The sequence below is a fragment of the Pelobates fuscus genome, chromosome 6, assembly GCF_036172605.1.
Source record: "Pelobates fuscus isolate aPelFus1 chromosome 6, aPelFus1.pri, whole genome shotgun sequence".
Taxonomy (NCBI): domain Eukaryota; kingdom Metazoa; phylum Chordata; class Amphibia; order Anura; family Pelobatidae; genus Pelobates; species Pelobates fuscus.
Window position 1 is genome coordinate 67,333,475 of NC_086322.1, and position 15,361 is coordinate 67,348,835.

The 15,361-nt window shown below is 37.8% G+C and overlaps 1 protein-coding gene across 3 annotated transcripts in view; it reads right to left on the reverse strand.

The window, feature by feature from the left end:
- LCORL (ligand dependent nuclear receptor corepressor like) overlaps nucleotides 1-15,361 on the reverse strand; it is a 97,304-nt gene that overhangs the window by 14,919 nt on the left and 67,024 nt on the right. Inside the window, exon 7 of one of the 3 annotated variants that reach the window (XM_063457813.1) lies at nucleotides 11,392-14,375. The exons of the other annotated variants lie outside the window; for them this stretch is intronic. Within the exon in view, the coding sequence (XP_063313883.1) occupies nucleotides 13,358-14,375 (1,018 nt within the window). The 3' untranslated portion in view covers nucleotides 11,392-13,357. Of the gene's footprint in view, nucleotides 1-11,391; nucleotides 14,376-15,361 lie in introns of those variants that run through there. 3 annotated transcript variants of the gene reach the window in all.

Sequence of the window (15,361 nt, forward strand, 5' to 3'; positions counted from 1 at the left end):
CTGTTGGTATAAGCCCTATATTTATTGACCACAAATGAGGTAAGCAACTTAGCACTTACAACACATAGTCTAAACAGAGTATTTCTGTATAAATAGTGTTTTAACAAATGAAACAGGCTGCTTTCTTAATCATGGACTTTATGAACGTGGCCCAGGAGAGATATTCCTTTCATAAGATGGGGTGAATATAGGTTCACACCGGAGAAACCAGTGGCAATACAATTGCAGGTTCATCCCGTCATTTCATAGAGACTTATGGACGTCATATGATCTTTGAAGATGGTGTACCATTTCTTTAATATATTCTTGTCATATCAGGTACCGGTTTGTAATGTTATATCTGAAGAAACTCATTGCAGCCCAAACACCTCATGACATCATCACAGGTTCTGCTTGTCGCAGTCTCCCTCACAAACACCCACGGCTTAAGTGGCTAATAAAGTTACAGTATGCTTCAGAAAATGAAGAAAAAAAAAAAGTGCTAGTGGGCAATTGCCCCCCTCCATCGCATGGGGATGTTTTTTTTTTTTTTTTTTTAATTTCCCCAACGACAGCAGCTGGCTCACCTTCATAGTGGAGATTATCAATTACCAACCAGCATCTCCTCCTAGAGATACATTAAATCAATGGATCTCTAATTTGAATGTTAGCTCCTTCACGCAGAGCATGGTTACGCTGAATGCACTGAGATAGGAAACACTTTAGTGGCCGTTTGAGTGACCGCCACTAGAGGGGTTACTAGACAGCAATGTAAATACTGCCTTTTCTTTTAAAAGGATGAGTTTACATTGAAAACCCTACAAGGTACAGTAAGCTGTAGTGATTCTGGTGACTAATGTTCCTTTAAGACATGTATTTTTGTTGTTGGGGGAAAAAATGGCTTCCAACGGGTTTAGCTGGCTCCTAGCTTGAAAGCAAATTTGTCAAGCCCTGCCCTATCAGCTTCTTCTAAATACATCTGCAGAGGAAGCAGGCACTTCAAGGATCAGATAGTGCAAAACAATTACAATGAAAAGGTATTTGAAGAAAGGGGCAGGAGGAGTAATTTTATAATATATTTATATTACTGAGATGGTTTAACAAGGGGGAAGTTACCACAAACTGTGGCTCAAAGTTTCTGCCATGTCCCTAAATGAAATAAGAACTGACACTAGCTGCCCTATGATTGTCTAATCCTCAAGTTGCTCAGTGTGGAGTCAGTGAAAATAGAGTGGTCAGATGATCGAGTGGATTGCTGTTCAGCTTGAAACACTGCAAATCCAGAGATTTATGCACTTTTGAGCTGGATGCTAGCTCTTGCGTTTGAACTAGCTGTGGCATAAAGATGCAGTGCTAGCGGAAGCAGAAGTTTTTGTTTTGAAGCATAAAAAGAGAGGAAAAAAAATATTATAATAAAATTGCCTCCTGGTTAATTAAACATGCTGCTGCACTATACTACTAGTAGTGGTGGTGGCAGTGGGGGAGATGCCAACAGTCCTCATAGCGGAGGAAATGTGTTCAGACTCTCAGAAGCCATGACACTACTCCTGATGGTGGATCTTATCTTAATACAATACATTTGGAATATAAAGGATTGTGTATAGGCAAACTAACAACTTTATACAGCAAAAATAGGCATTTGTGTTGCAAAACAGGTTGATGCTTGGTGGATTTAAGATAACATTGTGTTTGACTAAACCTACACAGTGCAGGGAATACACCAAATATATAAAATGAACACAAAACTTTCGTTAAAAAACAAAACAAACAAAAAAAACTGTACATTGATTTTAAGTGGTAGTAGTTAGGTAGATACAGCAGTAACCTAAACAAAAGTCTCACACACAGGTACAGCAATGCTAAAATTAAATCACTGATGGTCTGTCTCCCTCAACAGCTGCAGTCAAAGCATCTGGAAGGATGATAGATGCGAGATGCGGCAGCCGAGGGGGAGGGAAGAAGAGCATAGCGTACTGATTTTTTTTACACCCCAGCAGATTTGCCCATTTGAATGTTGGGAGTATCGGCTCAGAAATGGCTTTGCAGAGGAAGCTGCTCCTCGTAGCAGGGAGGGAATAGCTTCTCTCGGTAGGTTGCGGTGGTAAGGGATTCTATTATCAAGAATATAGACTAGGTAAACTGCTGCTCTGATCACCTCAGTCATACAGTTTGGTGCATCTCTGGTGCTCTGGCTCCACATGTTGCTGACATAGTGGATAGATTATTAGGCGTAGCTGGAGATGATTCAACTGTCATGGTCCATATTGGTACCAGTCAAAGGAAGATGGAGGGTCCTAAAGTATGAGTTCAGGTAATTAGGAAGCAAATTTAAGAAAAGGACTCCAAAGTAGTATTTTCTGAACTATGATCTGTACTACAGATTTAGTTGTCTAAAACCAAAACAAAATCAGATGACTAAAAAGGCTTTAGTGAAAACTCCGAAATACACTAAAACATGTTCATGCATACTTCGCGTACAGAAAGTCGGGTTGTACATGTGATGGAGCAGAGACCTGGAATTGTATAGCACACACAAGCCGGAGGACGGATCCTGCGTGATCATGTTGCTCCTAGTGACCATATTTGGCAAAACCTACACAGATCGCCCTATAGATAGTTGGCCAACTGTTGCAAGGACACCTACCCAACGAAACCCTGTTATCTGCATGTGTACTCTCTCCCTGTCCTATGTAATGTGTGTAACTTACTGAATAACATGTTCAATCTCTCAACTGATGTCTACGCATGAACTAGCCAATTAAGAAACTCTAAAAAAGAAAAACCTTTGACTAGTAGCAGAAAAAGTTAACCTCTAATATAAAATATGTACGCATAATGGTTTCATATATGTAACAGTGTTTATTTGTGTTGCAATTTCTTCGGCTTTTGCACAAGCCTTTCTGCAAATGTTATATCGCTATCTTTGTCAAGAAGAAAAAACAAAAATAACTTAACACTGTTAAATTAACACTGTACAGGTGATATGGAAGCATCATGGGCTGATATTTTCATAATATACAGGTGCGTTTATTATTGTAATTTCTTTATAGTACCAACTTATTCTGCAGAACTTTATACAACGTTATAAAAGAGGGATTTAGCAGCAAATGAGAGATGTATACATTTTGACAGGAACAACAAGTTAATTGATTGAACACAATAGGAAATGTAGCAACCACGTCACAGGGTGGAAAAGTAGCAGAGTTGAACAGTGAGAGTAAAGTGTGGCATGGACCTAATCAAGCCGAGAGCCTTGGGAGTCCATAGACTACTTAAAGCGGCACTGTAATGGCAGAATCCAGGTTTGTTTTTTTAACCCATTACGGACCAAACTTTTGGAATAAAAGGGAATCATGACATGTCACACGTCATGTGTCCTTAAGGGGTTAAACCCCCCTCTCCCAACTCAACTACATCTAATTGTCTCCCTAGCCAAATACCCCTATAGCCCATATTACCTATTTTCTAAATCTTCATTTCGTGCCCGGACCTAGGCGCCGCCATCTTTGTGTGGGTAGATGAAGTCCCTGTGGGACACGTCATCTGCAAACACTAGATAGCGCTGTGAAATTCCTGCACATGCCCAGTTAAACACTTGGGCATTCGAACAGGAATTTCGTCTATTCATTAATTCGTCAGAAAGACAAAGAAATGAATTGAAATGTCAGACAAACAAACACCAAATATCGGTGTGTTTAGTTTATTACAAGAAGGAATCTACCGGCTCACAGCTCCCTCAGTGCTCCCCGCCACTTCCTAGGGCCCCCATGTCCTCCCTCACTCTATGGGGGTCAATATGACCCCCATATTAGCATAAGGGAGATTTAGATTTCCCGAATGCCCCTACTCGATATGCCGCGAGTTGGGACATGCCTACTAAACAGTGTAATTTTTCTTTTTAGAAACACTGTAAAAATAAACCCCTCCCAACAAATGGCCCCATGGCGGGGCATCTATTAACTAGCAGGGGGGCCGAGCCCCCACTCGGCGATTAAACTAAACTGAGGACACACTGTTCCCCTTGGCCTCCATCCATAAGCTGCAGGTGGGGTCCCTAAATGAGTTTGGGGGGGGGGGACGACCTATTGTCCACCCCCACCCATGAGCGGCAGGTGGGGGCTCTCAATGACAAGGGGGTGGGGGGTATATACCTATTATGGCCCCCCCCCAGGCCCCACCCATGAGCGGCGGGTGGGGGCCCTAAATAAAAACTGTCCCCCCAGTGTAAAAATAACCACCAGTTACCACCCACCCAAATAAAATTAAATTAATCCTTATCTACCCCCCCCCCCCCCATAGCCTAAAAATAGTGAGGGAGAGACAAACTAAATACCTGAAGAAAACAAAAACAAAAAAACAATTACCATTAGAAGTCTTTTTTATAAAACCTTTTTTTAGCCACAAAAAAGGCAAAAAAAATAAAAATGAAAAATACCCGAACTTCTCAAATAAAATTAAAAACCGAGCAAAAGGTTTCTAAATATAGTAAAATCTTACTTGTATTCAAGTCTGAATCCGCTGCCTCTGCCTGTGAACTTCCTCGGACATCATCAGAAGTGGTGGCCTGATCCAATCACAATGCTTCCCCATAGGACTGCTTCCCCATAGGAGGCAGATCGGAGGCAGAGCCAGCACAATTCAAACAGCGCTGGCCAATCAGCATCTCCTCATAGAGAAGAATTGAATCAAGGAATCTCTATAAGCAAAGTTCAGTGTCTGCATGCAGAGGGTGGAGACACTGAATGTCAGTCACACTGTGCAGTACTGCCCCAGGAAGCACCTCTAACAGCAATCTGAGAAATGGCCAGTGGAGGTATCCCTAATCTGTAATGTAAACACTGCCTTTTCTCTGACAAAAACAAAAAAACGTGCTTACAGCAAAAAGCCTGAAGGTAATGATTCTACTCACCAGAACAAATTCAATACACAGTAGTTCTGGTGACTATAGTGTCTCTTTAATTTTATGCCACGACAGGAGGCTTCATATACGTTTTAACCTTATTTACTAAAAACCTTCCAGCAGCAAAGAAGCTGTAAAAGGTACACACACTTGCCCCCTCCTCAGTCCCCTTAAAAGTAATTAAAACTCACCTTATTTCCAGTGCAGCAAGGGCCCGCCCCCGATCCACTTTCTTAATGACAATCAGAATTGCCAATTTTTAGCCAATCCAATGCTTACCCTCCATGGTACTATCCTCACTCATAAAGCACTATGGAAAGAATGCCTACGCCAGGGATAGGTAACCTTCAGCACTCCAGATGCTGTGGACTACATCCCCCATAATGCTCTTACACTCATAATGCTGGCAAAGGATAATGGGAGGTGTAGTCCACAACATCTGGAGTGCTGAAGGTTGCCTATGCACTTAATTTCTCTTTAGCTGCCTGCAGAGATAGCTCTCTAATTAGGAGAGATAGGCAGCTGCCTAAAGCCTTGCAGCCACCTAACTTGGGGAAGAGAGTGCCCATCGCTTCCGGTCTGCAGCTCTGACGGGAGATCAGTCTGCAGTAAAAAAAAAAAAAAAAGTCACCAACATTTACCCTGCCACACTCACCCTCACCCTCCCAATCCTGTAACACTCAACCCAACACTTAATCAACACAAACAGCCAAGCAAAACACACTATACGAAAACTATACACTCTTACTCTGATAGCTCAGAGACTTAGACACGTGTGGACAGGTCCTTGTGAAAATGAATATCCTGCTTTTTTTTATTTCAGTCTTTGCCAATCTACGCACCAAAAAAAAAAAGACCTAGCTCACCTACAGGTCTCAATCGACAACTTCATCTGGCAAAATAAAATAAACAGGGTTGCCCATGGTGGTTTTATATCAGCCAAGAAAGGCTGTGACTTTCTCATCTCTACACTTCTACTATCAGCCTAGCTGGCCTAAAATGCCACGTGGCATTCCCCTCTGGACCAGAGCAGGTGGGTTGATCTGGAGTCGTTGCTCACCGATTCTGATGTCCCCCAATTTTACATGTGTGTAAATTGGACTAAATTCTGTCTAAACTCTTCCAGTCTTGACTCCCTTTCCTCCTGACATGATCCTTAGAGAATTTGGGGGACTGTCATCTGCTGGACTGTAAAAGTTTAGCCATCAGTCCCAGAACAACACATTCATCCTTTCCCTGAAAGGGATAGACAGTCTCCAAAATATTACTTAAGACGTATCCAATTGAGAGACTTTGCTACTCGAGGTGACACAAAACATGCTGCCCATACTCAAACTACATCCGAAAGTCATGCACAAATAAAGCCTCCCAAAATGGGTTGATCTCCCAGATTGACATGCTCTTCTGCACTAACTCATGGAGCAAATGGATAAACCTTAGGTACACCTATTTATGGTAAGATTATGGGGAGTAGATTTAGGAAGCAAACACCAATTCCTCCATCTGTGTCACATTGCCGCTGGTAAACCACAAAATTATTTTGCATAGGGAGTCTGATTGCTGGAGGCGTTGTGGACATGGGAACCTATATCCATATGCGGGCATGTAATTTCTCCTACAGAGAATTGTACTTCTGGACCCTTGGGTGAAGGTGTTCCTGAAACTCCTTAGGAGAATTATATTGGCAACTCATGGAGCGGTTGCCCCGTTTTGGCTTTATATCAAGACTCCTTCACTTGATATAGTTAAACATAGAATTAGGGACAACTTTTTAACTTAACTTTAAACTGACAGCACTTGTTCGAAACACTCTCTCTGCATTCCAGAAAACATGACTCTGTGAAAAGAACCTGAGATTGGGGGCAGCTCGTGACCTCAGGGTTATGTGTTCTATCCCCTTAATGCTGGCAGCAATTCTCCTCTGGCCTTAATCTCCCCTCTTTAGTCTTCATTACATTAATCTTACCTTCTAATTTCTCTAACTTTTCTACAATTTGTTTTCCTTCTCGCATTTTGGATAACTCTTGCACATAGTCTAATTAATTGGGCGGATCATATCCTCAAATGTACAGTAAAATCGAAAGCCACTGAGGGGTGAACCTTTTTGGAAATTCCCATTATGAAGCATGGTCCTCTGTGTTTTTAAACAGTGGTACCGGACACTATATTTGTCACCCAATGGGATTAAAGTTAATATGTTATTGAGCAGAAAGCCCCTGTTTGTTGTATGTAAAAGTATGCTGCTATATCCTTTATATGTCCATGACTGTATTTCATCTGCAGCAGCATTTTTTTTTTATATTATATTTTGTTTATATAATAGTCTTCAACACGTATTGAAAGTTTTTTTTTTTTTTTTTTTTTAAATCTAGTATATGTAAAACCCATCCCTACCTCTAGTAAATAACAGGATCCTTCATCCATATGCATGCACCTTGGGTTAGACAGCGTTTCAAAACGGAGGGAAGCAAAGAAGACTAAAGTCCGTTTTCACACACCATCTGACCCAAGGTGTCAGGATCTGATCATATACAAAAGGTAGGGAATACATTTCTCATAATTTTGTATACATTTAAAAAATGCAGTTATTGTATGCATTTACAAGTTTAGTCACTCAACGTGATCTAAATTATAAACCTACATAAGTAGGAGAGGACACTCAGACATATACAGAGTTATTTACCAAGGTGGGAATTCTGAATTAATTTTAAATAGTCAGGGTAGCTGAACGCAAAGCATAGCGGACTTAGATATATTTTTTTTCATTTTGGTTATAAAGACCCTAAATTTGAAATGAACTAAAATGTTTACTTTAGTAAACGACTGATAGGATATCACTTGCTATTTGTAGTTTCTCTGTCTGCAGACAGTTTGTGAATAAAAAGTAGCTCACTTACTGTTGACTGAGATGTGCGCATACATTTGAGAAGTATTTCTGGCATAAAGAGAGACTTCTGATATGGAATTTTGTAAAACATTTTTTTATTCAAAAACTTTCAAAATTTGAGCTTTCGAAAAAAAAAAAAATTAATAAGGGAAAAACCTTTCAACAATTTAAAGTTGTATTGGTGTCCAGAGTGCCCCTATAATGCCCCATTTTGGCATTAAAATGTTTAAAAATCAATTAAACTTCCTATTATTTCAGCACTTTGAGTTTCCTCACTATTGTTCCACTCCTCATCCTATGAAGTTATTAATACGGATGACCTATTATAGCCAATTAGAGAGGACACTTTGGGACGCAACGCGCACATACTCTAATCGTCCAAAGTGAATGAGGCAGAAAAAGCTCCCCAGTGTCTGATTGACAGACCGTAAATGTTACTAATGCAATTAATACAAGTGTTAATTTCTTTTGAAATTGGCACTTTTATAAAGTCAGTGGACATGCTTAAGTACCCCTGTTCCACTGGACCCGCTTTACTTCTCAGAAATATACTTAACCCATTCTGCTGCCGTAACTCATCAAGGTACATGGTAAAAATGGGATTACAATTCTGTTGGACCCTCTCTAAATTGTACTAATACTCATATGGATAACCATGAACATCTACAAAGTTTAGCATTTTTTTGGTCTTCAATTTCCAGGTTTAAAGTGTAAAAGAGTGTGACCACCTTCACTGGTGCAAACATTTCTCCTTTGCTGCCTAGCAGCTTCCCACGGTTCTCTAGTTTCCTCTTTTCTAAATCTGCAATCATTCAATAACCATTTTGTCGGTTTACTGTGCTAAAATTCAGAAGGAAGGACAGAAGTGCAGAGTCAGCACAATTGAAATATGTAGACACCTATCTTATGTGTTTCAGGATGTGGGAAGAGATGTGAGGGAGGTAGAGGTACACAAGCTCCAAACTGGGACATGAAGCTTCACTTGTGTAGTTTCTCCTTTGTCCTAATCTTTTCCTGCCTCCGGCCAATGGAACACAAAAGACAGGAGTAGATTTTCCTGTGTCTTGTAACCTGAACAGTATAGGTACACCATCATTGTCTCATGAAAAAAAAAAAACAACTCTCAAATAACATGCTTCTGAATTTTTTTTCACATTATCTTGCTTGTACTATCCTTTCTAAACCAAATGAAACAAAACTATTTATTTTGTTTAATCTTTTTTGATAAAGTTTAACAATATTAAAAGGTCACTATATAAACATTTTTTAGTATACATGTGCTTTTAGACACATTTTCTGCTATTTATAAGTGAGTGGGTGAGGGGACGGACGGACATATATATATATATATATATATATATAAAATCTATAGAGAGATCTCTATAGTGTTTCTATGCAAACATACAATTAGGCTGAGGAGGGGGGCGGGTATAGAAAGCGAGCTGAGAGTAAGACAGCTCGCGAACGCGCATTCCACGCACATGCAAGTTTGAGCGCGGAGTTTCTTCATAGGGCGGCATTCAATGCCGCTCTATGAAGAATGCGATTGGTGCAGCGCGAAACCGCGCATGTACACCACATCGCGATAACGCTTCTCAAGGAGAAGCATCCTATTGGGCCCTGCGATTTCGTTATTTTGACGAGAAAGGGGGAATGGGCTAGCGGGGAGCTCGGCGCTGGAACGGAGGTAAGTTTCATTATTAAAACTTATGATTTTTTTTCTTTTATGGCAAGTTCATATAAAAGCAAGAAAGAAGGCTGGGGCACCGGTCTCTCTTTATTTTATATGTTGACTATAGTGTCCCTTTAATTTTCAGAGGACCCCACACTCAAAAAAATACATTCAAAACAACCGCCTAACCTGAGATGGAGATTAGTCCGCAGCAAATTGACCACAGAACAGGAGCTCACACAGAATGGCACTGTACAGTGCAACAAATCACTCTGCAAACTGTGTCAACATATATGTGGAAATACCACAGCCAGACACAATAACAAATCACACAATATTAAGGGATCATATTCGTGCACATGTGGTGTACATGATACAGTGTACAGTGTGTGACAAAGGTTGCTACATTGGAGAAACTGGCCTTAAGCTGCATGTCAGAATGAATATACACAGACAATCAAGAACCACAAGGAAAACTGATATTGTACCCCTGTTGGTCATCACTTCACCCAGACTGGTCACTCCATCCAAAACCTCAGGATTAAAGTTCTTAAAAGGTAATTTCAAAGACTCTCACGAATGAAAGACATTTGAGATGAAAATGATCACACATTTCAACACCAGAAATGAAGGATTTAATGTAGACTCTGGCTTTCTCACACACTACCAAAACTTTTTATAAACACACATCTTATTGTCTTATATCATTCTTTTTTTTAATATTCTCGCTTCACCTTTATTGGATCAATTTATATACACACATATATGCAGCTATATACTTGCATGCCCTGCTATGCCGTTTTCTCTTTTTTTCTGTGTTTTTTTTTTCTTATTATTTTCAACTAGTTTATTGACTCCTGTTTATTTACTTTTTCTGGCTATTCTCGGCCAACCTGCAGCTTTCACTTTAAGGCACATCTTCTGCTATTTATGACACCCCACTAACCCCCCCCTCCTTCCCCTTCTCCAACATCAGTTGTTATAAGTGTTAAACTATCAGATTTATCTGTTTTGCTTCAGACCTGAGGAAGAGAGGAAAACTCTCAAAAGCTTGTCTTTAAAATATTATGTTGGTCCAATAAAAAAAAAAAAAAAAAAAAAAAAAAAAAAAATTTCATTGCATACTGCAATACTCTGGTATTTTTTTTTCCCCCAAGCAGTCCTGATGAAAGTTCCTGTAGGGAACCAAAATGTTGACTGACCTTTATGGAATCTGAGCAACAAAGCTGAAAAATACTTGGAGTGCTGGTATTTATGTGAAACAAATTACAAAATATATATATATATATATATTTTACAATTTTACCCATCAATATAAAATTGAGGCATAAGGTAGAATATAGTCATATAAAGCCATCTTCTTCAAATAACCGTTTTAACTCTACCTATAGGACAGGATTCATAAATACTACATTGTAACCATTGTTATTAGCTGATCGAGGAATAGATCTTCGTGCAAACAATAATGATGTTGACAATTAACACACTTTCAAATGCATATTGAAAAGCAGTGAAGTGCTTTACTTGAAATTATAATTTAAGATTACACTGACCAAACAATTAACTCCATACAATCAGGTTTAGCTTTAGAACATAAAAAGAAAAAACAGAATTACAGTACACTTACAACACAACAGGTACAGGAATTTTTTTAGAAAATATTGTAATAAATAACTCATGAATTATAGTGCAATTGATTTATGCATAAATACAACTCACTGCCTAAAAATCAGTTTATATTAAACAAAATATTTTGAAAAATCAAGGCAGCCACATTAAATTTTTACCAAATTACTGTGAAATGGAGTGGTGACAATGGGAATGCTGCAATAGAAAAGCAAAATTTAAATAATAATAAAAAAAAAAAAAGTACACAAACTGGAATTTTACTGTAAACAACTAAACAATTTCAGTAAGTTAATATACAATGTAATATAAAACGGTCATCAACTACAAGAAATGATTAAAATTTTACTGATCAGTAGTCTTAAAAACAGAGGCACATTTTTTTTGTGGGTTTTTTTTTTTTGCTTTTTCAATAGAAAATATTTCAGAAACATTCAAATAAGCAGAAATGTTGTAGGGCTAGCTTTTGCTTCTAGTTAAAGGTGTACTCATTCTAATAAGCAAGTCTACTCACTTACAGTTACCGAGTAGTAAATAAGACCTGTCACTTGAAAGGCATTTGACTAACTTTTTGAATTCTGAAAATAGACAAAAATAACTTTAATGTGAGTTTTACTATTGGAGTGTAAAATAGATAAAACTCGCCCTTGCAAAAAGTCAAAATTAAAACCGTAGTAAAAAGCTGCAAGGATATAAAACTAGTAAAGGTTGTTACTAGTAAACTGTCCCTGATAAAATTGAGCCAAGTACATTTTAACCACTTGCTCAACTTTTGAAGAATTACAATTCATAGCAAAATGACATGGTATTGACTGAACTGAATTCTTGGCATCTTATACACTGAATATAACATTCAAGTTATCTGACACCAAGAGCTTTTTATTATCAGAGGTCCTAAATAAAAATATTTATGCAACCAATGAAACAAGGTTTTAAAGCTCAGAACGCTATGCACAGGTTACATTTTTTAAAACATTTTAAGTGTATATGTGCAAAATGAAGTTGCTAATGTGAGTTTCCTTAAAAGAGCTACCCAAATATCATTTGATTATGAAAATAATTTTCTAAATTTCAGGAGGTAAAGAGAACAGTATAATGCCTTTGAAATCACATTATGGAATGTTGTATGAAGGTAGAGTTTGCTTAAAAGGAGGTGTTGAAGCTTTGAAATAACCATGGTAGCTACGAGCAAAACAAAATAAAAATCTGAAGAGTACCAATGCTGTACTCTTACACAAACCCTGAATAGACTGAAGATTTGGTTATTAGCCCCACCTCCCCCCACAAAAAAAAAAACCTAATAAAATTGCCCCATGGAAATAAAGTTTCGACCAACTGAAATGATATCGGAAACATATCAGCAGCAAATCCTTAACAGTTACATTGAGGTTTGTCAGTATCATGAATTTTAACAACCTTTGAAAAATATAATATATATATGAATAAAGTTAATATAGACTAAAACAGGACATTTAAACCAAAGTTTTAAGCTTATCTTGTGCACATAATATATATGTGCTCCAACCTGCTTATCAGGATCTCTGTAGTTTAAAAAGTTAATTTTCCCATAAAAAATTTTTATAAAACATTTTCAATAAAGATTTTTTTTTGTTTTATATATTTCATTTAAAGTCAAAGGGTATAGTTATGTGTTTAACTATCAGTATGGGAGTTTTACGTTCAGTAGTGTCAGTCTCTTGACTATATGCTGTAAATAAAATACTTTATTTTACTTTTACAACATTTCCATTAGTATTCTACACCTTAAATAATTAGGAATGCTCTCTCTTGTGTAGTAATGGATGCACAAGTGCGGAGTTTAAGTTGTCTTAAGTTAATACTGCACACATTCCCAGCCAGTTATACTGAAATGTCTCATGATTTTATCTATAGGTATAACTGGCACATATGAGCATTTCAAGTCAGAAGTATAAAACATAACTTGGAATATGAATATTTTGTAACTGTAAAATATGAGCAGTGGAAGTTGTCTGTAACCAAGTATTGGTATTGTAGAAATTATGAAGTGCTATGTTCGTAAGTATGAACCAAAAACCCTGAATCTCATCTATTTCAGCAAGTGTATGCTCAGTACAAAGTATCAGAATTAAGTGTGCAACAAAATAATTTAGTCCACAGTGAAAACCCTGAATTAACTATTTGAAAGGCATGTAAGTGGTTTTTGAACCGTATTCGTTTTCTTTCTCGGTCGAGGAGGTTTTATCACACAAACGTGCGCATACAGTAAAATGTGTGTATAAGTATATACACAGATCTTAAAATCACAATAAATCTACATATGCTTGTCATCTCTGGAGTTGCCAGTTCCTGAATTTACAACACTGTATATATCGGATTCCGCTAAACGAAGCTTTTTCTTAGGTGGGTTCTTCAATGTTCCGGATCTCTCTTTGACCTTGTATTCTAAAGTGCTGTGAGGTACTCCATAAATTCCTTGTGCTTTGGAAACACTCATTTTTCCACTCAACACCATAGCAATTGCTTCTTCCATAATTTCATGATCGTACTGCCTATATCTGCCACGTTTTCTTCTTGGTTGCTTATCTTTCCGGTCATCATCTAGATCAGAAGATAGGTCACCTGTTCCGTTCTTTGAATTAAGACATAAAGGAGAAATATCTCCATGTAGAACGTAAGAATCAACATTTGAGCGGGTTATAGTTCCGGAACATTCAACCTTGTTTTGCTTAGGGAGTATGTTTTTAAGTTTCTGAGGAGAAGAACCTTCCAAGACTGCGGAGGTTTTAGTAACTTGATACATGACATCCAGAAGACCAGAAGGCTCCGGCTGCGGTTTGGGCACAGAGCTAACACGTACCTGAGGAATTTTTAACTGTACAGGAGGAATTGAAGGTTCGCAATGAAAGCCTTCTTTTTTTTCTTTAAACTGAGCAACCATTCTCTGTAAAGTTAACTGATGGAGGTAACTGGAAGCTGTTGGTAGTTTCAGTTCAGAGGTTTCAAGTAGGTTGAGTTTATTTTTTTCTGTGTGCTCTGCTTGAGCCCTTGCCCAAAGGGCCACTTTCTGCAGGACAGCACAAGTTTCTGTATTGTCTTTGAATAAATACCCATCATTACATTTTTGAGCTGTGTTTTTTAAACAGGCAGGTTTGCCTGTTGATAAGGCTTTTAAGTGAAGTAGTAAAGTTTTCTGAGGTATGCCATAAAGTATGGCTGCTTTATTAACGTCCAGTGTGCCCAAATTAATATCTTTCAATGCTTTTGAAAGCAAACCGTCTGCAAACTCAGGACTTCGGTCCAAATAATCTTCGCTGTCTCCCTGTAGTCTCCTGGATGAATGGAATGAAACGATGGTCAACGGATGCATGAGACGTGCACACAGGTATGGAAGGGGATGGTCCACTCCTTTATTAAACGCCTTGCTTAGGTAACATCACCGCTTCTGACAATGTTTTTAGTCAAAGTGGCAGTTAGAGGTTAAAGGAATCTTTACAGTTCTGCATGGAAACTTTGTCAATCATACGATGGCTTCTATAACAGCCCAAGCAAGAATTCAAAAACCACAGTTAAAATAATTGCTTATTTGCAAGAATTCTCTTTAGTACATGCTACTCCATTTGACCGATCTTTGCAGAGTCAAACTGTTATAATTTAACTAATGTAATTAGTAAGCCCTCCAAGATTAAACTTTGTTAGTAGAAACGTGACGTTACCGCTAAACAAGTAATAAAAGAGTAAACCCCCTTTTAAACAATTTGCGGCAATAACACAAACAAAAACACAACACACAAATACTTTTTACATGAACTACAGTGAACCACAGTGAAAAAACAACAAAATAAGTTTATGTTGTACTGTTAAGCCCACTGCCACTAAAGAATGTGGGTAATATGTGGGTGTTTAATAGATTAGTACAGTTCACATTAAAACCAAAGATAAAATGTACTAATAAAAATACAAAAATAATGTCTGTGTAGAGTGGCAAGGTTTGATTAGAATTCTGAAGTCGTACTCGCACAAAATAGTTAAAACTGATATATGGCAAAATACCTGTACAACCGAACCTCCAAGCTTAAAAATATTTGTTTTTCTGATTTGTTGATCTTACGCTGAAAATGTATTAAAAATAATATACAAAAAAAAAAATAAGCTATCACTTGTCCATGTATAAATGTGAAATTCAAATATAAATTTTCCAAAAATAAATAAAATTTACCACTGGAAATCAAGTGAATTGAGGTTTTTATTTTACCTCTATTTAGTATTCATACACTGCAACTATAGCTACATGTCATAGTTTACTTAATGTTTAACT